The sequence below is a fragment of the Ochotona curzoniae genome, unplaced genomic scaffold (assembly GCF_017591425.1).
Source record: "Ochotona curzoniae isolate NIBS_2020 unplaced genomic scaffold, NIBS_Ocur_1.0 patch257, whole genome shotgun sequence".
Classification (NCBI taxonomy): Eukaryota; Metazoa; Chordata; class Mammalia; order Lagomorpha; family Ochotonidae; genus Ochotona; species Ochotona curzoniae.
Window position 1 is genome coordinate 9,856 of NW_024466814.1, and position 26,202 is coordinate 36,057.

General features: G+C 46.0%; 1 protein-coding gene across 1 annotated transcript; it reads right to left on the reverse strand.

The window, feature by feature from the left end:
* Positions 1-1,622: 1,622 nt before the first annotated feature.
* LOC121166862 (b(0,+)-type amino acid transporter 1) lies at positions 1,623-25,985 on the reverse strand. Its single transcript, XM_040996169.1, has 12 exons — positions 25,899-25,985; positions 21,922-22,069; positions 21,441-21,683; positions 20,919-21,044; positions 20,596-20,695; positions 19,686-19,730; positions 19,201-19,324; positions 18,480-18,583; positions 14,086-14,182; positions 13,110-13,259; positions 4,153-4,327; positions 1,623-1,687 (listed from the first exon to the last, which is right to left on the reverse strand). The coding sequence occupies exons 1-12, from the start codon at positions 25,983-25,985 to the stop codon at positions 1,623-1,625; spliced, it is 1,464 nt and encodes a 487-aa protein (XP_040852103.1).
* Between the last annotated feature and the right edge of the window lie 217 nt (positions 25,986-26,202).

Genomic DNA, 26,202 nt, shown 5'->3' on the forward strand with positions numbered 1-26,202 from the left:
TCCACTTCCCACCCTTTCTGGTGGGTCCAGTGAGGGCTGCTGGGGGTGTGACAATGCAGAACATGATGGAGGTGAGCCTGGGAGCACACAGGCCCTGCAGAACCACCACTGAGTCCTATCAGGAACAGTGCTTGCTGCCCATGGGGTCTCAGGAACATCTTTATTCACAGGAATGTGCAGTGGCCCAGGCAGGCACTGGCAGTCAGTTCTGATCTGCCAGTTTGTGTTCTTGATTGTCCCCTATGCCATGGCTCCACCTGCTAGCGTCAGCACACATGTTGAAATTCCACTGACACCAGTAAGTACCATTCAATTTTAAAAAGAATTATATAAAAATGCAAATACATTTCTTCTTCTTAAGAAAAACAACCAGGTTAGCTAGGTTGTGCAGGAAGGCCTTGAGAATCATCACCTTTGGCCCTCCAGTGCCAAGCCACCACACTGGTAGCACATGTGTGAACCAGGGCTGCAGAGACCAGGCAGGGGTTCCTTTAGTGCTGTTCTCTGAAGCCTCCCTGGCTATGCCACTAACCCGACAATATGTACAAAAGCTAGGGGTGTGCTTGTGCTTGGGCCTCCTAGAGTCTGGCCACTGCACACACCAGAGCAATGAGAGCTGAAGCTGGACAAAGGCTGGGCAGGGACACCTAGGGAGCTGGCACTTTAGGCCTCCCTGGCCTAGGCTACTGCACTTGGCAGCAAATGCTAGAGCCAGGGTTGGGGGCATGCTGAAACAAAGGTGTAAAAAGCAACTGAGCAGAGATTTCCTGGTTCAGCCACATCTCCTGCCATGAGGGGAGGCCCGGTAATGGTTTTTTGCATCAGCAAGCAGCCCAAGCACTCATCTTACGTTTGCATTAGACATCAGGATCTCTGATCTCAGGAACCAGGGACCATGGGGTGTGGTCTGGCCTTGGTACACATGTTCTGCTGCTGACTCTTGTGCAACGAAACCAACAACTTCTCAGGGTAAAGATGAGGATGGGAAGGACACAACCACTGGCATTGAATGGAAAAGTTTTAGCCTGTGGAGGGGCATCCATTAGAGAAAGTCTTGTCATTCTTTCATCTGTTAACTCAAAAATGGAAGCTTCCTCTCTGACAACCAAAGAAATGAACCCACAGAAAATGACTCTGGGCATTCTCTAGGCACAATGAACCCCAATCTCTTAGCTTTCACCAAAAAACCAAGACAGAGACTGCTAAGAAAATCCTGTAACAAATCTCCATCTGAACAGAGAATGCCATTACGACAGACTGGCAGTGGCAGGTGGCATGGAAATTTGGATTTTAAAAGGGACAAAGGAGAAACGGGGTGTAATTCACTAATTATAACAAATTGTAAGACATAAAATGTTAATAACAGGGAGATGGTTGAGGTTTATAAGGGAATTCCATACTACTTCACAATTTGTTTTGCATAATTAAAACTATTCTGAGATAAACTTTATATTAAAAATAAATAAATAAAAAAAAATCCCAGAACTATGGTGATCAAGTTACAATAGAACTCTGAGATTTCCATAGGAAAAAAGGAAAAACGTCAAGAAAAATAACCCACAAGCATTGCTTACAAAAATAAACACATCACAGTTTTGACTTGGCTACAAGAGACAGATCGGTCACTCGGGGTCCTTCTCTGGCGGCACGGCTTCCATGAGCATCTGAAGGTGCATGGTGACTGGCTCTGGAACAGAAGCCAGTGGAAAAGTTAGTTAGAGACAGGCTTCTGGTGGGGAACAGAGACAGTGATCTTAATTTCCAAATTATATGTCTCCGGAATGGCCTGGTTTTGGGATAGCTAATCTGAGAGCTAATCAGGGCCCTCATGCTAATCACACTGGTTCTTTAGATGTAAACTATTTCCTATGAAAGGATTAGGAACCTGCTGAGTATTTTATTGCCACTAAGCTATTTGTATTCTACGAAAAATGAGACCAAATCACACATACATACTTCCACTATACAACCATTATCTGAATTTGCTAAAGTTGTGTTTTTGTTTGTTAAATTTTTTTTTTTTTATTAAAAAGGCAGATTTGCAAAGAGAAGGAGAGACAGAGAAAAATCTTCCATTCCCGGTTTACTCCCCAAGTCCCAAGTGGCCGCAACAGCTGGAGCTGAGCCAATTTGAAGCCAGCTGCCAGGAGTTGCTTCTTGGTCTCCTGGGAGGATGCAGGGTCCTAAGGCTTAGGTGTATTCTCTACTGCTTTCACAGACCATAAGCAGGGAGCTGGATAAGAAGTGGAGCAGCCAGATACAAACCAGTGCCCATATGGGATCCTGGAGTGTGTAAGGTGAGGATTCAACCATTGAGCCATCACGCTGGCCCACAAAGCAACATTTTATCTAAAATATAAGATCGCTCATTGTTTTTCATTACCTAACCCAAATTCTCACCAGTTTTGGGAGGGAGGAGTTTAATATTCTAGACCTAAGAAATGAGATTTTTGTGCCAGAAGCTCAAAGTTAGAGGTTGCCCATTCCTCTAATGTTATGACCAAATCTAAGTTCGTTTCAGAACAAATGGGGAAAATGGCTGCCTTTATTACACCAACATTCTTTCTTTCCCTTGGGCAGGATTGTCCACAACCATGCCCCTTCTCAGTGCAGGGTTCAGATTAGGTGGAGGCACTGATCCAGGGAGGGAAAGAGTGGGGTTTCCTGCAGCTGATTTCTATTGTGCTTGACAGAATCTGCATATGTAACACGGATGTTTAAGAAAGCAGATGCAGTTCAGTCTCTTTGAGCACCTTGCAAAAAAAAAAAGAAAAAAGAAATGACTCTTTAGAAATAAAAGTGGTGTACCAAAGTACCAAAGCTTTTAAATAATTGTGGGCAAGCATTTTGTGCTGTGGTAAGATGCCATTTGCAGCAGCTGCGTCCTTTATCAGAGTGCTGGGTCTCAGTCCCAGCTACACTTTGCATCCAGCTATCTGTTAATTCACACCCTGACAGAGCAAGTGACGTTTCAGCAATATGAGTCCAGCCTGGAAAATGGCTCAAAAGCTAAATCCTCACCTTGCATCCGCTGAGATCCCATATGGGTGCTGGCTCCTGTCCCGCCTGCTCCACTTCCCATCCAGCTTCCTGCTTGTGGCCTGGTAAAGCAGTAGATGGTTGCCCAAAGCCTTGGGCAGCCTGCACCCATGTGGGAGACTAGGAAAAAGCTCCTGGCTCTTGGAATTGGATTGGCTCAGCTCCAATTGCATCAGCTGGTTCACTCCCCAAGTGCACCACCAGATGGAAGTATTTTCTCTCTGTGTCTCCTCCTCTGTATAAATGTGATTTGCCTTTCCACTAAAAATAATAAAATATTATAACATATATATGTCCATGCTACCCAGATGGGAGACCCACACTGAGTCCTGGATTCCTGGCTTTGAACTAAGCCAACCAGCTGTTATGGGCATTTAGTTTGTAAACCAGGGATTGCAGATCTCTGTCTCTGATCTTCTAATGAAAAGAAAGTGCATAAAAATTGTCTGACAACAGATGCAAATGAGGACTGCTGTGTGGAGCAGAGTGTGATATGCACAGACCAGGCACCTGTCACTCTCTCCCAGTCCAGCCTCTGTCACTGCGTGCTATCTGGAGTGGCACTGAGCTCTCAGCTGCTACGTGTGTTTGCCAGGAAGAACAACATGGGGCTCTGGAGATGGACGGGGATGCTGAAAACATGCAACATGACTGAACTGCACTTGACAGAGGTCAAGATGGCAAGTTTTGCATTTGCATGCATTTTAAGGGACCTGGGGAGTGGGTGTTGAGCCTAGCAGATCAGACGCCCATTGTCCCACGGTGGAGGCTGGGCTCCTCTGCCTCTGGCTCCAGACTCCGGCTTCCTGCTCACCCACACCCCGGGAGGCAGCAGGCAGAGTGTAACTGGGGGTCTGCCACCCATGTGGGAGACCTAGGCCGATCCTAGGCATCTGGAGGTGACCCTCTGTTGCTGTCTCTCAAACACCTTAAAATGCCTTCCCTTCCTGCTTGCTAGACTCGATCATGGGTCCAGGCCTGGCCTTCCTGAAGGGCAGTGTGCTCTGTGAGAGCCCATGCAGAGGGGCCAGGTAGGATCAGGAAGGGCAGCTGAGGGTGTGGGATGCTCTGCCTGCCCGTGCTTCAACAACACAACTGCCCTGTGATACTTACTTGAGATTTTCTGGGCCCATGCAAACTTGTGGTAGACAAAGAAGAAGTAAAAGATGAGGCCGCTCAGGATAAACAACACACAGTAGAGATACTCCCATGCAGGTTCTGTGATGATTGGGGCCAGGACCAGAAACACGGCTATGAGAGTCACCAGGATGGGGATGACGATGGGCACCTGCAAGCCAAACAGTAAGTGGTCAGGCCGTGGCTGCACACACCCGTCCTCCTCCTGGAGCTTTTCACTAAGAAAGCAGCATGGCTGCTACAGTGTCGTGAACGCGTGTAACCCTCTCCAATTTCAGTCACCTTGATGGCGTTCTCTCACTCTCACTTCATCTGCTCCACCTTTTCCCTGATGGTGAATTTTTTTAATGTTATTCTCATGCCTCCTTTGTATAAAGGAACTGAGGGATTTGTCTTTTCTGTGGTGTCTAATTCTAGCTCTGTGTGATTGGGTCCCCCTGGTGCCTCTCTCTTCCCTATTCCTTGTACGCCAGTAGCTAGATTTGGAGGCATGAATACTCCACAGTAGAGCAGTCAGTACAAGCACATGATACCTGATTCTCACACTTTGAAATGACTAAGGTTTGGGCTTAAGAGAAGGAAAGCAGTCCAGTCCCACCATTATAAATTACCCCCATTAACTTCATCCTCCTAAACCAAGAGTAAAGTTTTGAATGGTTTTTAGCACCTACCAATCACCACTGTCCTATTATTTCACCACGGGTTGCAAAGGAGTCACCCTTCCAGACGTCATGATCTGAAATTGTGTAATGAAACATTTCTTTGGGCCAAGTGCGATAGTATAGCAGTTCAAGTTCTTGCCTTGAGCACACTGGGATCCCATATGGGTGCCAGATGTAATCCTAGCGGCCCCACTTCCCATCTAGCTCTCTGCCTGTGGCCTGGAAAAGTAGTCAAGAATGGCCCAAAGCTTTGGAACCCTGCACCTGCATGGGAGACCTGTAAGAAGCTCCAGGCTCCTGGCTTTGGATTAGTTCAGCTCTAGCCGTTGTGGCCCCTTGGGGAGTGAAACAGTGGATGGAAAACCTCCTCTGTCTCTCCTGCTCTCTGGATATCTGCCTTTTGAATTAAAAAAAAAAAAAAAAAAAAAAAAGAAACAAAACATTTCTTCAACTACTTGGAGATTCTGTTTTAGAACTTGTGAAGGAAAGACAGGGTAAATGCTTGCTTCTTCATTTTCAGGATGAGTTGGGGCCTTGGGACTTGCAGGGCTGACCCAGATGAGATTCACTGGCCCTTCAGCTCCCTGTCACACTCTGTGTGAAGTCAGCCTGTCCTGTCACTGCTGCTCCCAGGACGCTCTGCTGTGCTCCCAAGGCTTCCTGGCATGACAGGAGGTGGCAGCCCTGGATTCCTCCCTCTCTCCAGTGAACTTTGTTTCCTTTTAGTAGGAAATGGCATTTAAAGATCATTATGTTTTTGCAAGGACAAGGACTAATCTTTCATCAAAAAGGAAAAACTTTTCATGTATCCATACTGATGTTGCCATTTTTATTGTAAGATATTTTTTATGCCAGTTTCTTTTTTTCCTGAACATCTTGTTTCTTAACAGACTTAACATGATTGTTTTATTCTGTAATATATCTAAAAGAAAGTCCAACATACAAGTATTAACACTGCACGTGTGGGAAGTGAGTAGGAACAGCGCTCTACTGCCACCATATTAGGTAAAATGGAGCGCAAATGCCTGGAGTAAACACAGTACCTGCCTGTCAGTGACAAGGGAAGGTGAGGGGCCTCCAGAACCTCACAGCAAGGATTAAGGAGTTTGTCTGTTGGCTGTGTGCTCAGGAGCACAGTCTGGAACACACTCTCGCTGGGTGGCTTCACAGTAGGCAGGGTCTGTGGAGGCACTGAGCAGTGGGTGTGCCCACAAGCAGAGCAACAATGGAGACATGCCTTCCTTGAGAAATAGTCCTGCAGTCTGGAGTCGCAGAACCCACCCTGTAGCATTCCTGCCTGAATTCAGGAAAGGCAAGGGTACCCTAGCATCAAGGAGAGCAGTAACACCAGTTGCCCACAAGGTGGCAGAAGTTGACAAACATTTTGAGAATTAAAAAATATATAGCCTCAGGAGCCAGCTTCCATCTGAAGACAGACCAGAAAGAAATCCTCAAATCCACTCACTAACTTGGTTTCAGCATGTGTATCCCTGCCCAGCAACTCCCAGGTTATCAGACAGGCACAGTTGACCCCAGAAACCTCCAACAACACATCAGACACTGTAACTGCAAAGTGACAAGACAACACATAGGCATGGGGAGAAGCAGCAGAAAAAGAAATGACTCAGAAACAGCAGCCTGTGTTTCCCTGAAAATGTTCAAAAGACCACATAAGTCACAGCGTTACAAGATAAAGACACTGATGAACTGCCAGAAAAGGAATACAAAAATTTCATCCTGGAACAATCAGGAACAATGTTGGGAGGAATTCAGGGCATTTAAGAATAACATCACAGGGCCCGGCGCTGTGGCGCAAGTGGTTAAAGGTCCTCGCCTTGCACGCCCGGGATCCCATATGGGCGCCAGTTCTATCCCAGCAGCCCTGCTTCCCTTCCAGCTCCCTGCCCGTGGCCCGGGAAGGCAGTCGAGGACGGCCCAAAGCTTTGGGACCCTGCACCCGCATGGGAGACCCAGAAGAGGCTCCTGGCTTCGGATCGGCATAGTAGGATCGGCATAGTATCGGCCCGTTGCGCTCACTTGGGGAGTGAATCATCGGACGGAAGATCTTCCTCTCTGTCTCTCCTCTCTGTATATCCGCCTTTCCAATAAAAAAATAATAAAAATAAATCTTTAAAAAAAAAATAACATCACAGAAATTAAGCAGGTCCAAAATGAAATACTAGCGCTAAAGAGCACAACAGAGAACCTGACCAACAGAATGAATGCTGCAGAAGACAGAACAGAAACAGAAGACAACCAAAACAAGAACACACAATTAATTAAACAACTGGAAGAAGACCTGAAGAAAGCCAAGAAAACTACACAAGAAATGAATGACACCATATCAGAAAGTCAAATAACAGAATTATAGGACTTCTGGAAGGTGCAGAAAGAGAGACAGGAGTGCAGGATGTATTCAATGAAATTAAAAAGGAGAACTTCCAAAACACAGGGAATATAAGGGCAAGTAAATGTAGAAAGGGCTGAAAACCCCAAACAGATATGACCCAAAAAGACCTTCACCCAGACATACTGTTCTCAAACTCCCCTCAAACTAATACAAGGAAAGAATACTGAAACAAGTAGGAAGAAAACACAAGGCTACATTTAGAGGGAAACCTATCAGAATCACTGCGGATTTCTCAAAAGAAACACTACAAGCAAGAAGAGACTGGAGTAACATTATTCAGAAAACTGTCAACCAAGAATAACATTCCCAGCAATTATCTCATTTGTATTTGAGAATGAAATTAAATCCTTCCATAGTAAAGAGAAACTAGAATACGTTAATATTAAGCCAGCCTTAGAAACACTCCTCAGAAATGTGCTGGAGTCAGAAAGAAAGGAAGTAAATCATAATGAAAGATGGCAAAGCGGAAAACCTTCTCATTAAAGTCCATAAAAGGAAATAAAATTAAACACAAACACTAACACACACATACACGCTCACACACATGCATAACAGGCCTAAATCACAACCTCTCAATATTAACTCTAAACACAAATGGCCTAAACTCATCAATCAAAAGACAGATTAACAGAATGGATCAAAAAACAGGACCTAACCAACCCAGCAATTGCAACCACCAGCTGATTGGGGCAATGGACTGTGCTGGGCCCTGTGCTTGCTAGTACATACAAGAATCTGGTCTGGGAACACCTCAGACAAAGTTTCTTTGGGGATCCCCCAATCGAGCTTCTGGACTCAGAACCCTAACCATCAAAAGACAGAGGACAGAACAAGTCAATCATTGCTATATGTTGGCAATGAAAATACTGGGCAAACGGAGACTCTATGATGGACTATGTCAATCAGTGGATTCTCCAATGACCTCATCGTGCTTGGAGTGGTGAGAGTGGCAGCAATTCAGAACTGTTGAACTATCAAAACCACTTGAGCAAGACCCTTGGAGCATGCCCCACATCTGGGACCTGGGGTGGGTGGGAGACTGGGTGGGGCTTCTCCCTTAAAATCCCCTTTTACATCAGATATATTAAGGAAACAATACAGAACTAATTGTCTTGCCCATCTTCCTGTAGTGCTTGAACCTTTTTACCCTAATTATGTCAAGATTGTCAAAAAATAAACAAATTAATTAATTAATTTTAAAAAACCAGGACCTAATTATCTGTTGCCTACAAAAGACACAGCTAACAAGCAAAGATGCAAAGAAGCTGAAAGTGAAAGGATGGAAAAGGATATTCCACACTAATGTGAAAAAAAAGAGTTGGTATAGCTGTTCTAATTTCAGAGGACATAGACTTCAATATGAGAAATATTAAGAGATAAAGATGGGCACTACATAATGATAAAGGGAGCCATCCACCAAGAAGAAATAATATTAACAAATGTTTACGCACCAAACATAAGAGCATCCAGCTTCATGAAACAATTATTGATGGACTTAAGGGGAAACACAGATCCCAATACAATACTAGTAGGGGAACTTAAGACCCCATTAATACCATTAAATCAACAAGACAGAAACTCAGCAAAGAAACAACAGAATTCACACAGACAATAGAACAAATGGACTTAATTGATATATATACAGAGCCTTTCCATCCCACGGACATAAAATGTACATTTTCCTCAGCTGTACATGGCATCTTCTCCAGGACTATCCACATGATAGGACACAAAACAAGTCTCATTAACTTTTAAAAAAATTGAAATCATACCATGCATCTTCTCAGACCACCACAAAGTGAAACCGGAGATCAATAAATCAAAATACCCCAGGAAATATGTAAACTCTTGGAAGATGAACAACATGCTTCTAAACAAACAAGGTAGGAGAAGAAATTATGGAAGAAATTTAAAAATTTCTTGAAACCAACGAAGAGTCAGACACAGCAATCCAAAACTTTTGGGATAATCACCAAGGCAGGGTTATGAGGTAAATTTAATGCAATTGTTGGTTATGTCAAGAAACAAGAAAGACACCAGACAAATTAGCTAAGCATGCACCTGAAGGAATTAGAAAAACAGCAGCAAAATAACCCCCAAAACAACAGAAAACAAAAATAATCAAAATGAAAATAAACCAAATAGAGATCAAAAGAACAATACACAAAATCAATGAATCAAAAAGTTGGTTCTTTGAGAAAATAAACAAAATAGACCCCCACACTGACCTGACCAAAAAAAAAAAAAAAAAAGCTGGAGAAAACAAGAATTAATAGTATCAAAGATGAAAAAGGGAACATAACAACAGACACCACAGCCATACAGAGAATAATTAGAAATTACTACACACAACTATATGTCTACGAATCAGAAGAACTCCATGGAATGGATAAGTTTCTTGACTCAAACCATTTACCAAAACTTACTCACGAAGCAACAGAAAATCTAAATAAACCTATACCAGAGACAGAGATCAAAGCAGTAATTAAAGTACACTCAACAAAGAAAAATCCAGGCTTGTCTGGTTTCAGTGCTGAATTCTACAAAGGATTTCAAACAGAGCTGACCCCAATTCTCCATGAATTCTTCAAAACAATAGAAGGGGAGGCAATCCTTACCAACTTGTTTTATGAGGCCAACATCACCTTAATACCAAAACCAGGCAGAGAATTACCAGAGAAATAAAACTAAAGACAAATATCCCTGATGGATATCGACACTAAGATCTTCAACAAAATAATAACCAACAGAATATAAAAATACATCAGACATATTATTCACCTGGACCAGGTTGGGTTCATTCCTGGCAATGCAGGGATAGCTTAACATTTAGAAACTGATAAATATGATACACCATATCAAAAAATTCAAGAAGAATCATATGATAGTTTCAATAGATGAAGAAAAAGCCTTTGGTAAAATCCTATACTACCTCATGGTAAAACCACTAAATAAGGTAGGCATAAAAGTATAATCAAAGTAATATATGAAAAACCCAATGCCAGCAACATACTAAATGGAGAAAGATTGGAAGCTTTCTCACTAAGATCTAGAACCAGACAAGGATGTCTGCTACTGCCACTGCTATTTAACATAGTACTGGAAGTATTCGCAAATGCTAGAAGACAAGAAAAGGAAATAAAAGGAATTCAAATTGGAAATGAGGAAGTCAAGCTATCTCTGTGTGCAGATGACATGATTCTATACATAGGAGAACCAAGAGACTCAATAAAGAGACTGCTAGAACTTATATGAGAGTTTGGTAAAGTGGCAGGGTACAAGATAAATGAATAGAAATCAACAGCCATAAGTACACAAACAACTGCAAGGAGGAAAAAGAACTAATTAGCATTGGAACCCTTCAAAATAACTGGGAAGAAGATAAAATACCTGGGAATAAACCTAACTAAAGATGTGGAAGCCCTCTACGAGGAAAATTACAAAACATTTTAAAAAAATAGATGACTTCAAAACGTGGAGAAATACACCATGTTCCTGGACCGGCAAAATGAATGTTATCAAAATGTCCATATTACCAAAAATAATATATATATTCAAAGTGATTTCAATCAAAATACTGAAAACATTCATAGAGCTGAAAAACATGATACAAAGGTTCATCTAGAAACACTCACACACACAAAAAAACACAAATAGCCAGAACCATTTTGAGGAAGAACCTACTGGGAGGGGTCACAATGCCAAATCTTTGGACATACTATAGGGTGGCCATTATCAAAACAGCCTGGTGCAGGCACAGAAACAGAGAAGAAGACCAGTGGAGTAGAATAGAAGCATCAGAAGGAAATCCACACATGTGCAGCCATCTAATCTTCAACAAGAAAACAGAAAACAATCCAGGGAAAAAGGAAGGTCTCTTCAATAAATGCTGTTGGGACAATTGGTTAATAGCCTGCAGAAATAAGAAGCAAGACCCACACCTTTCACCATACACAAAGATCAAATCTAAATGGATAAAAGATCTAAACTTACACCCAGAAACCATCAAACTTTTGGAAGAAAAAGAAACACTCTGCAAGATATAGGCAAAGAGACTGACTTCCTAGAAAAATCACCAAAAGCAAAGGAAGTCAAGACCAAAATAAACAAATGGGACTACATTAAGCTAAGAAGTTTCTGCATTGCAAAGCAAACAATCAATAAAGTAAAAAAGCAATCAGCAGAATGGGAGAAAATGTTTGCACACTGCAAGGGAGAAAAGGGACTAATTTCCAGAATATACAAAGAACTCCAGAACAATCATAACAACAAAACAAACAAACCAGTCAAGAAATGGGCAAGGGAAATGGACAGACACTTTACAAAGGAATAAATCCAAATGGCTAACAGGCATATGAAAAAATGCTCAAGTTCCCTGGCAATAAGGGAAATTCAAATAAAAACATCACTGAGATACTACTTAACTTCAATAAGAACAGCCCACACACAAAAAGCCACCAACAACACCTGCTGGCAAGGATGCGGGGAAAAAGAAATCCTACTCCACTGCTGGTGGGACTGCAGGCTGGTACAACCACTATGGAAATCAGTATGGAGAATACTAAAGCAACTGAAAATCCACCTACCACACAACCCAGCAATACCACTTCTAGGAATATATCCAAAAGACCTATTACATGAGAAAGCAACATGCACCCCTATGTTCACAGCAGCACAATCAACAATTGTAAAAATATGGAAGCAACCAAAATGCCCATCAACAGAGGACTAGATAAGCAAACTGGTTCATCTACTCTGTAGAATACTATGCAGCTAATAAAAATGAAATAGGGCCCTGCGTGGTACACTAGCAGCTAAAGTCCTCACCTTGCATGCACAAGGATCCCATGTAGATGCTGGTTTGTGTCCCGGCAGCCCTGCTTCCCATCCAGCTCCCTGCCTGTGGCCTGAGAAAGCAGTTGAGAAGCCCAAAGCCTTGGGACCCTGCACACATGTGGGAAACCTGGAAGAGGCTCCTGGCTCCTGGCTTCAGATTGGTGGAGCACTGGCCATTGCGCCTACTGGGGGAGTGAATCATCAGACAGACGATGTTCCTCTGTCTCTCGTCTTCTCTGTATATCTGACTTTCTAATAAACATAAATAAATATTTTTTAAATAAAAATTTAAAAATGAAATATAATTCTTTGTGGCCAAATGGGCCTACTTGGAGACCATTATGCTGGGAGAAATGAGCCAATCCCAAAAGGTCAGATATCATATGTTTGCCTTAATATAATAAAAATTATACCTGTGAATTTTATCTTAATGCACTTCCTATTTGTTTGAACCCCATGTAATACAGATCTTGTGATGTAACTTATTAAGCAACAATTCATAAGGGACCAATTGATTGGGATCACACGAGATTGTTAATGCCCCTTTTGTCATTGTTATTACTACTATCCATGGTAATGAGGATCTAGTTCTCCTTGTACTCCCATTACAGGCACATGGATCACACGCTAGTATTTATTTCTACAGGAGATGTTGGATACTCTTTTACACCACCTTAGTGTCACATTGATACCTTTGTTACAAGTTCAATAACACCACAGAGAAGAAGATCCAATTTTTTTTTCTTTTTTTTTTTTCTCTCAACCGTGGAGGACTAAACAAAAGGAGATGTATAATGGTAACATAACATAAATAAGTATGCTCCCCTGGCTGTCCTCAACTGCTTTCCCAGGCCACAAGCAGGAAGCTAGATGGTTCTGGGCAGGGTTGGGCAGGCCCTCAAATGTGGTAATCCCGAGAAGCAGCATGCTGGAAGCAGAAGACACTCCCTGGGCCTGCACTTCATCTCCTCTGACTAAGTCATCATGGGGAAACAGCTGCTCGTGACCTTGGGCACTCTGCTTACCTTGATCGGCCTTTCCAATTCTTTCTTCGTAAACCTCATCACAATGAGTCCTAGAACTGTCATGCCATAAAACAACCATGCAGCAAAACTGAAATAATTGACTAGTGAGTTAATGTCTCCAGGGATGATATAAATGGTTGCTATGATTCCCTGGCAGAAAGAAGAATGAATTTTAGGTTATTAGTGCATAAAACCATTGCCCTTACCACTTCACAGGAGACTGACCACTAGCCTGAGAAAGACTTCCTGTATCCCAACACAGCAGGGGTTAAACTTGACTTGGCTGTGGGGTCTGTTCTCTGCAGCCTGACAATGACTCTTATGAGATGTTTGCATGCTTGAGGTTGTGGTTTCTAGCCAGGATAGCCAAGTGAGGATGTGTTTGTGTCAGCTTTGCCTAATGACTGACAAGAACCCTAGGCAGTGTGCTCAGGTGTGACCCTGACCTATGTTTCCTACATGGCCCTGGATTTCCATTTCTCCTCTCTATCTGGTTGTTCTCTTCGTGGTGAACAGTCTGATGGACAGCAGAGGTTCTTGTGGAGGTGGGGAGCAGTCAGAAATGTGAGTGGTCTCGGGGTCCCAGAGTGGTTCCTCGCAGCAAGGACCTCCAGTACAGAGCATCTCCCAGGGCAGGATGTCACAGCACCTTTGTTGTGCCAGATGCATGACTCTTGCATTTAGAGTGGCTGCAGTCAGTCACCACCTACTAACTCACACATCCTCTCCTCTCAACAGGCCAGTGGTCCCTTGTGGAGTTTGTGACATGAACACAGAACAAAGGCACATGTGTGAAGGGAACAGAGGTATATGGAGGAAGTCAGGCACAGTGAACTGCCTTGGGATTTCTGACATACTTATTTCAAGTCAAGAAATACAGGAACTTGGGCTTAGCAATGCACATCTATGTAACCATTCTAACTTAAGGGGCCCCCTACCCTTAAGGTGGGTTTTGTCATGGAGAATCCATACTTACATAAAAGATGATGGCAGGGGCTGGAGTCAGGCGCCTGACACTAATGTAAGACAGCACTTTGAGCATGTGGCCTTCCCGGGCAGCCACGTAAATGAGTCTGAAAAACAAGCATCCAACAATGAGAAGCTGCTCCAACTGTCCCTGAGAGAATCCAGAGTCCCACACAGAGGCCACATCTTCTGGTGGCCAGCTGGGATGAGGACTGCAACTTGGGAACAAGGCCCTGGAAATGCTTGAAGCTTAAACAAGCGTTCTGCAGGGAAAGAGCCTGGAGGGGCCTGGCACAACTGCTCAATAGGTTAATCCTTTTCCTACAAGCCCAGGTTCCCATATGGCTGTCGGTTTCAGTCCTGGTTGCTCCGCTTCTTAGCCAGCTCCCTGCTTGTGGCCTGGGACAGCCAAGGACAGCCCAGAGCCTTGGGACCCTGCACCCGCAAAGAGGTGAACCAGAACATCCAAAGCTGAGCTGATCTGAAGAACGGGAACCAGGAGCTTCTTCACAGTCTCCCATGTGGATGCAATGGCCCAGGGATTTGAGCCACTCTACACTGCCTTCCCAGGCCAATAAGCAGAGAGCTGGATTGGAAGTAGAGCAACTGGGACTTGAACTGGTACCCATAAGGGATGCCAGAGCTAGAAGATGGAGGATAACCTGTATACTATTGCACTAGCACCAGATGCTGTAGTTCTGGTCCACCTCTTTGCTTATGGCCTGGAAAAGCAGATGAGGATGGCTTGGGTCCTTAGGCCCCTGCATCCACATGGGAAACCTGGAGAAGCTTCTTGGCTCCCAGCTTTTGATCAACTCACCTCCAGCCATTCTGGCAATTTGGGGAGTAAAGCAGTGAGTAGAAGATCTCTCCTTGGGACCAGTGCAATGGTGCAGTGGTTAAGGTCCTCGCCTTGCACGCCCGGGATCCCATATGGGCGCTGGTTCTAATCCCGGCAGCCCCTCTTCCCATCTAGCTCCCTGCCTGTGGCCCGGGAAAGCAGTTGATGACAGCCCAAAGCTTTGGGACCCTGCACCCACATGGGATACCCGGAAGAAGCTCCTGGCTTCGGATTGGCTCAGCTCTAGCCGTTGCAGCTGCCTGGGGAGTGAGTCATCGGATGGAAGATCTTCCTCTCTGTCTCTTCTCTCTTTATATCTGCCTTTATTTTTCCAATAAAAATAAAAATAATCTAAAAAAAAAATCTCTCCTCTGTCTCTCCTTTTCTATATATAACTTTACCATCCAAATAAAAATAAATATTTTTTAAATGGCAGTATGGGGCCAGGTTTAACCCACTGTGTACAAGGCCAGCATCCTATATGGGTGCCAACTTGTATCCCAACTGCTCCATTTTGAGGCCAACTTCCAGCAAAATCCTCTAAGAAAACAGCGGGAAAATGGGCCCAATGCGTGGGCCTCCACTACCCTTGCAGGAGACCAGGATGGAGTTCCTGGTCCTTGGTTTCAGCCTAGATCATCCATGACTATTGTGGTCATTTGGGTACTTCTTCTTCTTATTATTATTACTATTATGATTATTACTATTATCTTAATGGAATCAGGTATGAGTGTCTGACACAGTGGTTAAGACGCTGCTTGGGATGCATACATCCCACATGGAGTGCCTAGGCTAGAATCCTGTCTATGCTTCTGAGTCCAGCTTCCTGTTGTTATGCATCCTCAGAGGAGACAAATGAGGGCTCAAGTACAGGGGTCCCCGCCACCCCACAGGGAACCTGGATTGAGTTCCCGATTCCCAGCCATAGTGTGGCTGAGCCTTGGCTAGGGCAGGATTTGGGGAGAAAACCAGGGGATGGAAGATTGCTGTCTGCCTTTCAAATAAATTATTTTAATGTTAGTAAGAGTTTTGGAATTAGATATAATGATAAGCACATCTGGAAAGCTAAGCAGACCAAGCGAAGTCTGACACATGAGCATGAATCCCAGATTTTACATTACTAAATCTATAAAATGTTTTAATAAGAATAATAACAGCAGAAGACAGCAATGAAACAAAGCATACCAGGTACATATAATGGCATTTCAAACGAGAAAGGGAAAAAAATTGATGATTCACTAAATAGCATTGGGAGAACAGTTAAAAGCACAGAAAAATGAAAGTGGAATTTGTGTTTTATATTAAACTATATCTCACATAGATTGAAGAGTGAAAGTAAAATGCCAGAAATGGCTAGGTACATATTCTTGAAAGAAAGAGAAACATAGAAGGTTGGTATATGTGAGATAGAAGATCCAGAATCCATTAAGGTAACATCACAAATTTGACTCCTTAAAAATGGTATGTCACAAGGACTGGCATGGGGGGTACAGCCAGTTGAGTCACCACATGCAATGCACACATTCCTTGATGGGAGAGTTGGTTCAAATCCCAGATATTCTACTTCCAATTCAAATTCCTGCTAATGCATCTGATGGTAAATGACAACCCAAGTACTCAGAGCCACCCCTGAGACAGACCTGGACGGTGATTCTGGCTTCTAGCTTTGGCCCAGCCCAGCCTGGATGTTGGGGGCATATGGGGAGTGAACAAGCAGCTAGAAGATACCTGCCCCCTACATTAAAAAAAAAAAAACTTTAAAAAATTATATACAACATAAATCCATATAACAAAAGCTCTTGGCCCATCTCTATGCTGTACAAGTGTGGAACTACCCATTTAGGTTGTAACAGACATGTATGCAAACGGAAACACTGAATCTCTGATTTCTTAGGGAAAAACTTCATGAACTTGGATTGGGCAAAGCTTCTCAGATGTGATCAAAAAGGATGACAAAAAATACATAAAATGGAGTTAGCATTGTGGCATGGTGAGTTGAGCTGCTGCCTATCATGCCAGCATCCCATATCAGAGTGCTGGTTCAAGTCCAGGATGCTCTCCTTCTGAATCCACTCCCTGCTAATCTGCCTGTGAAACCAGCAGATGATGGCCCAGGTAGTTGAACACCTGCCAGCCTGTGAAGATCAGGATAGAGTTTTAGGTTTCTGACTCTCACCTGGCACAGTCCTGATTCTTGCAGCTCTTCCTGCATCATCTGTGTGTGTATGTGTGTGTGCACATGGGAGCATACATGTGACTTTTAGCTATTTTTTAAAAAATCAACTATAAATGACAGGTCACTCCACTGAGATGGAACATAAAAATCAGCGGTTGCCTAAGACTAAAGGGGGAAACAGGGATTACATGATTAGACATGAGGGAGCTTTTGGGCTGATGGAAATGCTGTGGAATTAGACTGTCATGGTATTTACACAGTTTTATAAATTTGCTAAAACAGCAATTGCATAATTACTAAGGGGAAATTTTATGCATTTATAGCTCAGTAAGGCTATTAAAATTTGATTTTTATATACTCACAATGAGCCATTGTCATTTATAGAAAAATGAAAAAAATAAAACTTCAGGATAAATTACACAAAATATTTATAAGAACTATGCAAAATTTATACCAAAAACTACTCCTAAACCTTCTTGGAAAAAAAATCATAGATGACTCAAGCAAATGATAGACCACACCCACAGGATGGCAGACCCATCCAGCACTTCCAAGATGTGGATAACCCACACCAAAACCCCCAAGGCTTTTTGTAGAAACCAACAGGTAGATTCTAATATCCATACAGATTAAGGAATACTGGTGACCACCTCACCCATCACACACAAGTGAAATTGGATCCTTTGTCTCCTTATCCAGGAGTCAACTACAGATGGAGCAAAGACCTAACTATAAGACCACAGAGAGATAATAGGATTTTACAGGACACTGGTGTGGACAATTCTTTCTTATCTGTGGCACCAAAAGCACAAGAAGCAAATGCAGAAATGGACAAATGCAATGGCATCCAACTGAAGAAAGCCTCTCCTAATAGGAATCAATGGAGTGGAGGGGAAAAAAAAAAGCGCACACGCCATTAGAACAGATTTGCAAATCATAGACAAAAGACTCACCTGAGGGTACAACCCACCCCAGCATGGTTGGAGATATGGTCCATTACTACATGGTCCACCCACTGACACTGAAGGTAACTAACTGTGTGGTCCAGATGGGTATAAAGGCTTTGCAGCTACACCTGCAAGTCAGGTGGTTCTCAAACATAAAAGTACCTGCTTCCAGCAAAGCAAGGTAGGCAGGAGAAATTTGGAGAGCAATTCTCAAATACTCAACTATTCAGCAGTTACATTCCTAGCCTAGTGCGAGAATTTGATGCCCCAGGAAAATCATCAAATTCAGGCCCGATCCCTCCTTTAGCTTAAGGTTTGCCACCAGCACTGTAAGGAAAAGATTTCAGTGATCAGGGATATAGGAGCAGTGTCCTCCAGCGTGAGGTGCATTCTGCTGCCCCCTGCCTACTCTACAGTGAAGGGCTGGGGGGGTTTCTTACCTGCCCGCTGTGAAGCAGGTTCCATTAGCAGCACCAATGGCTGAAAATGCCACAAACACTGGGACAATCCACGAGGCTGGGTAGAGGACGCGGTCCCCGAACGTCTGGGAAGGAAACAACACGGACACTGAAGGCACAACTCTGTCTCTCTGTCTCTCTGTCTCTCTCTGTCTCTCGTCTCTCTCTCTCTCTCTCTCTCACACACACACACACACACACACACACAAACACACACACACGTCCTGAGGGCAAAAGAGATACTTGAGTCACACCTCATAAAAACACATTTGTTGCATCTCACATAAATACACACTCACACACACACACGTCATGCGAGGCCCCACTGCCGAATCCCGACACTCCTGCCACGTCCACCACAAGCTCTCACTCCCGGTGACCACCTGGCCACCTCCCCATCCCGGCCTCCCGCTTCCCTCACTGCTCTCTGCACAAGGCCTCAGCCCCAGTGCCCAGCTGCTCTCCGCTCCCTGACCCCAGCAGTGCCCCAGCCCTGACCCGCCATCCACACACACCCCACCTCCACCCCTCACGCCCCTCGCCCCTCACACACCACGCCAGCCACGCCACACGCCCTCGGGCTGCAGCTCCCGCGCCCCGCCCAAGGCCATGACGCACTTCCGCCCTCACCCAGAACAGCCCCATGGCGCCTGCGCCTGCGCCCACGCAGCGCCCCTTCCGGCCGCTCAGGCTCCCCACTCACCACGGCCACGGCCTGCGACTGCAGCAGCTCCGTGGGCGTCATGACCGTGAAGTAGGCGATGTTGATGAGGATGTAACTCACGGTCACCAGCGTGATCCCGATGATGATGGCCAGCGGCAGGTTTCTGGGGGCCGGTGGGACACGCGGTTGTCAGCTGGCCATCACGTCCTTCCCTCGGCCTCCCGGGCCGCCCTCCTGCGCTGTCCCACGCCAGGGCCCAGAGCCTGGGGCATTTCTCAGGCAGAACGCGCCTCCCTCAGGGACTCGCCAGTTGTGGAAGACAAACCACCCAGAAATCAAGGTCTGGGGTCCTCTACCACCCCCACTCCCTTAGCAGCCACTGCCCTGAGCCCAGGGCCGCCACCTCACAAGGCGCAGGAGACTGAGGGAGGAGACAAGTGGCTCTCCTCCCCACCAGAGACTGAGGGACAATGGCTGCCGTTCCTTCATCTCCTCTTGAGCTGCTCCCAATGCAGCTCTCCTACCTGAAGGGGTTTCTCAGTTCTTCTGTGATGTAATTGAGCTGATTCCTGCAGAAAGCAAAGAAACATGACTGCCTTTTTCTTTGCTAAGGCGCTTGCATGATGGAGGATTCATCCCCACCACCCTCTTCCTGCCTCAAGATGTAGCATCCACCACAGCAATGCCATCACCATGAGGTCCTCACAGGGGCCAAGTCCTCTGTCCTTGAACCTCCACAACTACATAAAGCTCTTCTCTTCATACTTACCCAGCTGCAGGCATTTCCTCACAGCAGTGAAAAAACAATGTACTTTATAGAAAAATGACACACACTAGATGTTGGCCTCATTCAAGATGCTTTCCCCTATGGAAAATTCTCCTGAAGGAATTCCAGGGAAAGTTCTGGAAAGCCCCAGAGATAGTGTGGCTCAGGACTCTACCATGATCCACACCAATGGCAGTTTCCAGGTGCTTTGAACAAAATGGAAGATTCTTTGTCTCCAAATGCTTCTCAGAAGGAAACACCAGCCTGATGAGTGGCCAGGATGGCTTCTTAAGGCACATGAACACAATCTCATCAAGAATCTCCAGGGTGAAATACAACTGCCCTTGGATGTTCTTGGTCTTGGCAAGTGAGCAGGCAGCTGTGGCTGCCTCTAAGCCAGCTCCTCTGGAATTAGCCTGGCAAGGATTGTGTCAGGGCCCCTAGGCTGCCTGTCCACAGGACACCACAACCAGGACTGGGGAAGTGCAGATGTCTCTGGAGCTCCATGGCAACAGAAAAATAAGGAGTGGGTGAGTCACATAGGGAAGCCTGAAAGTGACTCTGAGGCCAGCGGAAGTGCGAAGGCAGATGTCTACTTTTGCCATGAGAAGTAAATTTGGTCAAAAGGAGCCCCTGCCTGACTTAGGTCTGAGGAGTGCTAAACTTACCAACCGTCGTAGGCCCAGAGTCCATTGTAGAACGCCAAACTGATGGCTCCCACAGAGATTTTTGCGCCCTCAAAAGACTGCTCAAAATTCCTTGTGTTTCCTGTAATTGAGCCAGAGTGCACAGGGCAGGTGTCAGCTGAGCCCAGCTCAATTTTGCACTCATCTTCACATGAAAGAAGGGACATGTCATGATCCCAGTTACTAAATATGCCCTGATGCTGGGCAACAAGATTCTGCTGCTTTTCTGCCAGACTTCCTTGCATACACACAGGGCAAACTTGCTTGTGTAGTGGGCCCTACCCACCCATCCCAATGCTTGTCACCTTGGGCCAGTAGGACGATCCCACTGACAATGATGATGGCCACGATTACCAGCTTGGCTGCTGTGAAGAAGTTCTGCACGTAACTGCCCAGCCGCACACTCAAAGCATTCACTATCGTGATGAGCCCTGGGGAGAGTTGAGAGGGCCTGTGTTTTGTGCTTGTCCTGCTTGGAGCCTCCTTTATGCTGCTTTCCTGCCCTTCATCTCACCACAAGGTTTATTTCCTGTATGATGAGAGTGCAAGATTTTTTTAAGGCATGCAACTGATGATCCTGACCACCCAGCCAGGCTGCCTGGAAAGACAATGTTACCTGCAAACGCCCCAGCCTGCAGCCCCTGAGATGCATGCGGCTACTCAGCATAGAGCACTGGCTACTGCCAGGAGCCAATCCTGCCCATTTTCTGCCCATAATACACCCCCACCCAGACTCCAGCCCCACACTGAACCTCTGTTCATTGGAAGACCCAAGATCAGAGTCTCTGTGTGTCAGGCCTGCCCAGATGCCAGGCATGTGTACTCACAGATGGCTGCAGCAGCCAGGAATTTCACCACAACCTGGGGAGGCTCGCAGCCTGAGTAGAAGGGTGCAGCCACGTATTCGGAGAAGCTGAGGCAGATGATGGCAAAGGACGAAGGCTTCATGACCACCAGACTGGTCCAGGAGAAGAGGTAGGCAGGGATGGGGCCAAAGGCCTCCATCAGGTAGGGATACTCACCCCCTGACTTGGTGATCATCGTGCCAAGCTCCGCAAAGCACAGGGCCCCTGGAACACACAGAGGAAAGGTCTCCAGCCCCCTGGTGAGAAATGTTTGCCTTGGCACATGTAGCCATCCTCCCCCAAGGTATGGGGCCATGCTCATGCTGGTCCACCATGGTCCTCTCCCTCCTGACAACCACATGGTCGGGTCCTGGGTCTTTGAGTCACAGCCTGATTGACCCCTGCCTACACAGGCCCACAGAAAGGAAACCCAGGTGGGGGCACAGGGAGCAGCATCCATTACCCAGTGTTGCAAGAACCCCGCAAGCTGCCCAGAGAATGAGACATGGTCCCACTGCTTCCGTGTTTCTGAGCACAGACTTAGGGGAGATGAAGATCCCAGAGCCGATGATGGTGCCCACAATGATGCAGGTGCCGCTGAACAGGCCCACCTAGAATGCAATGAGGAGGAAGAAGGTCCATTCTGGCACTGGGACCCAATTAAGGGGCAAGGGCCACCCAGATAACTGCAGCTCCAAGGCCCAGCACTGCAACCTACGCTTCTGCAGTGAAAATACCCAGGTGCTTTTCTAGGGTCTCAGCTTAGATAAGTATTACGTCAGGCCAGCAATGTGGTGCTGCATGTATGGCTGCCACCTGCAATGCTGGCATCCCATATTAGTGCCAGTTCAAGCCTGAGATTTTAATGCGCCTTGGAAAACAGCAGAAGATGGCCCTTAGTGTTTGCACTCTGCACTCATTTGGGAAAATCTGATGAAATCCTGTCTCCTAGCTTCTGCCTGGAAGCCATAGTAATGGTGGCAATCATAGCCATGGTGGCAGTCACAGCCATTGTGGCAGTCATAGCCATGGTGGCATTCATAGCCATGGTGGCAGTCATAGCAGTCATAGCCTTGGTGGCAGTCATAGCCATCATGGCAGTCATGGCAGTCATAGCCATCGTGGCAGTCATAGCCATCGTGGCACTCTGGCAATTAAACCAATGAATGGACAACCTATCTTTTGTCTCTTCTCCTTGTCTCTTCCACTCTCTCTGTAACCATACAGAATCCAATACATTTTTAAAGTATAAAAATGTATATTAAAGTATAAAAATATCTTTTAAAATAATGAATTAATCCCCACAAGTGTCCCACACATTTTTGGAAAAAAAATATTCACTTATTTATTTGACAGGCAGAGTGACAGAGATGTTCTATCCATTGGCTCATACCTGAAGAAGCAGCAGTGGGCCTGGCATGATGGCTCAGGAGCTAAATCCTCACCTTGCAAGTATTGGGATCCCATATGGGTGCTGGTTCATGTCCTGGCTACTCCACTTCCCATCCAGCTCCCTGCTTGTGGCCTGAGAAAGCAGTGGAAGACAGCCCAAAGATTTGAGACCTTGTAAACATGTGGGAGACCCAGAGGAGGCTCCTGGCTCCTGGCTTCAGACTGGCTCAGCTCTGTCTATTGTGGCCATTTGGGGAGAGAGTGGAAGAGACAGGGAGGAGAGACAAAGAGAGAGATTGTGAACAAGCAGATGCAAGGTTTTTCTGTCTGTATTTCCTCTCTGTAAATCTGTCTTTCCAGTAGCAATAAATCTTTCCAATGAAAATTTAAAAGCAGCAGCAGTGACCATGTTTACCAGTAGTCTAGAACTCCATCTGGTTCTCCCATGTTGGTGATGTAGCCCAAGCATGTAAGTTATTTTCCATTGCTTTCCCAGTTATATTAGCAGGGAGCTGGATCAGAAGTGGAGCATCTAGGGCCTAGCACAATGGCTTAATTGATTAATCACCCATCCCACCCTGCAAACACTGGGATCCCACATGGGTGCCGATTCGTGTTTCAGCTCCCTACTTGTGGCCTGGGAAAACAGTAGAAGATGGCCCAAAGCCTTAAGATCCTGAAATCATGTGAAGGATCTGGAAGAAGCGCCTTCCTGGCCCTGGCTTTGGATTGGCTCAGCTCTGGCCAGCTTTTGCAGCCATTTGGGAGTGAATCAGCAGATGGAAGATCTTTCTCTCTGTCTTTCTTCTCTGTAGATCTGCCTTTCCAATTAAAGTAAATAATTTTTCCAAAAAGGAAAAAAAAAAAAAAAAGGACAAGAGAATAAGAAGTGGAGCATCTGGGATTTGAACTTGCTGTCAAATGGGATGCCAAGTTGCAAGTAGCGGCACTTTACCACAATGCTAGAGCACCAAAGCCCTGTGAATTGATTACAAGACATCAGCCATCTTCCAGAGGAGAAAATGAGCTAGAAAGGTTAAATTAAGCCTGTAATTATATAGCCAGGCAGGATAGGGCTGGTTTCAAGCTCCTAAAGGAAGCAAAAAGGTAAGTTTAGGGCCTGGCATGGTATCCTAGCAGCTACAGTACTCGCCTTGTATATGCCAGGATGCCATATGGATGCTGGTTCTAATCCCGGAGACCCCGCTTTCCATCCAGCTCCCTGTTTGTGGCCTGGGAAAGCAGTCAAGGACGGCCCAAAGCCTTGGGACCCTGCACCTGTGTGGGAAAACCTGGAAGAAACTCCTAGCTCCTGGCTTCAGATTAGCTCAGCTACAGCAATTGTGGCTACTTGGGGGGTGAGTCAGCGGATGGAAGAGCTTCCTCTCTGTCTCTCCTCCTTTCTGTATATCTGACTTTCCAATAAAAATTTTAAAATAAGTCTTTAAAAAAAAAGGTAAGTTTAGAAGACAGTCTGTGCCAAGAAAAGACCTTCAGATGTGCCTCTTGTTTGGGCAGCATAGAAAATTCTCCATCAAAGCAAGAAGTAAAGTCAAAGCTTGGTCTCCTGGCAAGAGGAATCACATAGTGGCTGAGAAAGGGAGGCCACATAAGGACAGAAACTTCAATTGATAATTTTGCCTAATGCTATTTTGTGGAGCTGGAGCTTGCTGAGAACAAAACCCAGGTCAGGTCTACATTCCTATGAAGTTCAACAGCAGCCAAATAAAGCTGAGGGGTTGGAAATTCAGCACTGGGAGCTGCTTGGCAAGGGGGCAATGCGGGAGCTTTTTGGGCTGACACATTTGACAAAACTCTCTAAATGCTACTACTAATGAGTGCATTTTGCCATATTCAAGTTGTGCACTCATCAAGGGAATAGGCTGACTCAAGTCCTTGCTCTCAGCATCAGGCCCGATGTCCTCAGCCCCAGGCCAACCAGGGAAGATCTCAGCAGGAGGGGAAGACCCTGGCAGTGGACTGGCCACACAGGACTCCTGGAACACCCAAGCAGGGTCCCAGGGAGCATCATCCACTTCCCATCCTCAGCCTTCCTCAGAGGCCAAGGTTTGGCTCCCAGATGTCTACCCAGAAACCTCCCTCCTGCTGAGGCACTGCTGAGTCTGAGTTGCCCAGGTCTGCAGTCACCTTAGAACTGCCCTAGGACAGGGTGGGGATTTGTTCAGCTGTACTCTGCTGGTGGACCTCCATGGGTCCCAGAGGACATCGCTGGAAACAGGTCTGAGATTGGTGGGGAGGGAGGGTGCTGCCCATGTCCCAGGACACCAGACCAACCAGCCCCGCCATCCCCTGCTCAAGCCCCAGGGCCATCCTGCTCCCTGTCCTCTGTCCCTGTCTCCAACACTGCCTGGTGTCCCGCCCACATCCCCAGCTCATCCTACCCTTGAAGCTTTCCCTCAGCTCTGCGTTTGTTTTATGCATGTCCTGGGCCCTCCTCCCCTCATCCTGTGAGCTGGGAGTCTTCCTGTCCCTCCGTGTCTGGCCCCTGATGTTGTCCCACATGGAGACTGACACAGGGTAGAGCCTTGGGTGCCTTTGTGCCACCATCCCAGCCTGAAAGTACCCCTTCCTTCCAGGCCCCCAAACAGCCCCAGGTTCTCGCCAGGCTCTAGCGCAGACTGTGCATCCCTGTCCTGTGTCAGGCTGGCTGTGCTAGCAGACCTCATAATTCCTTGCCTGTCAGACATGCACACCTGAGAGGACTCACATTTAGCCAGGTGTCACAGTGGGGACCCCAACCATCACAAGCTCCCTAAGCCTAATCCTCTGACCAAATAGAGGCCCTCTAGGTGCTTAGCTAGTGTGCACATGAACTAAACATCTGCATGTATGAAGTTCAAAAGGTCATGCTGAGTTCCCAACAAGAAGAAAGAGGATTAGTCACTTAGAGATGTACTGGACAGAGCAAACCACCCACCTCTGGGGACCACTGCAGAACTCAGCCCACTGCTGCACAGTCAGATAACTTCTCCCCCACTCCCCTACTCCCAGCCTGGGAAGGGTCTGCTGGGAACCAGATGTCCTTACCTCTTTTTGGAGACTTGTGGTCTTGGGCTCATCACTCTGGATGGATTTCTCATCCTCTCGGCGTTTTCTGGGGCCAGTCTCCCCCATTTCGTGCTCCTGTCAGCTCCAGAGACTGTAAATGAGGCACAGGCAGGGTCTTGACCCATCCAAGGCAGACCATGTACACATGGCAGCCCCATGGTGCTGTTTCCTGCTTGGCTCCGCCCATGGGGCTGGGGAAGCTGCAGCAATGGACTCCAAACACCACCAGTGTCTTAACTGGTATCCTTGCTGACAATCTGCTCAGCCCCAGACATGAAAATTT

Bases quoted from the DNA above. Each gene is read 5' to 3' on its own strand.
- LOC121166862 (XM_040996169.1), bottom strand. From the start codon at position 25,985: ATGGGGGAGACTGGCCCCAGAAAACGCCGAGAGGATGAGAAATCCATC. The intron at 19,325-19,685 runs GTAGGAGAGCTG...ACCGGCCCCCAG, and splicing joins GAACTGAGAAACCCCTTCAG to AAACCTGCCGCTGGCCATCA. The intron at 13,260-14,085 runs GTAAGTATGGAT...TCTTTCTGCCAG, and splicing joins CCCCTGCCATCATCTTTTAT to GGAATCATAGCAACCATTTA.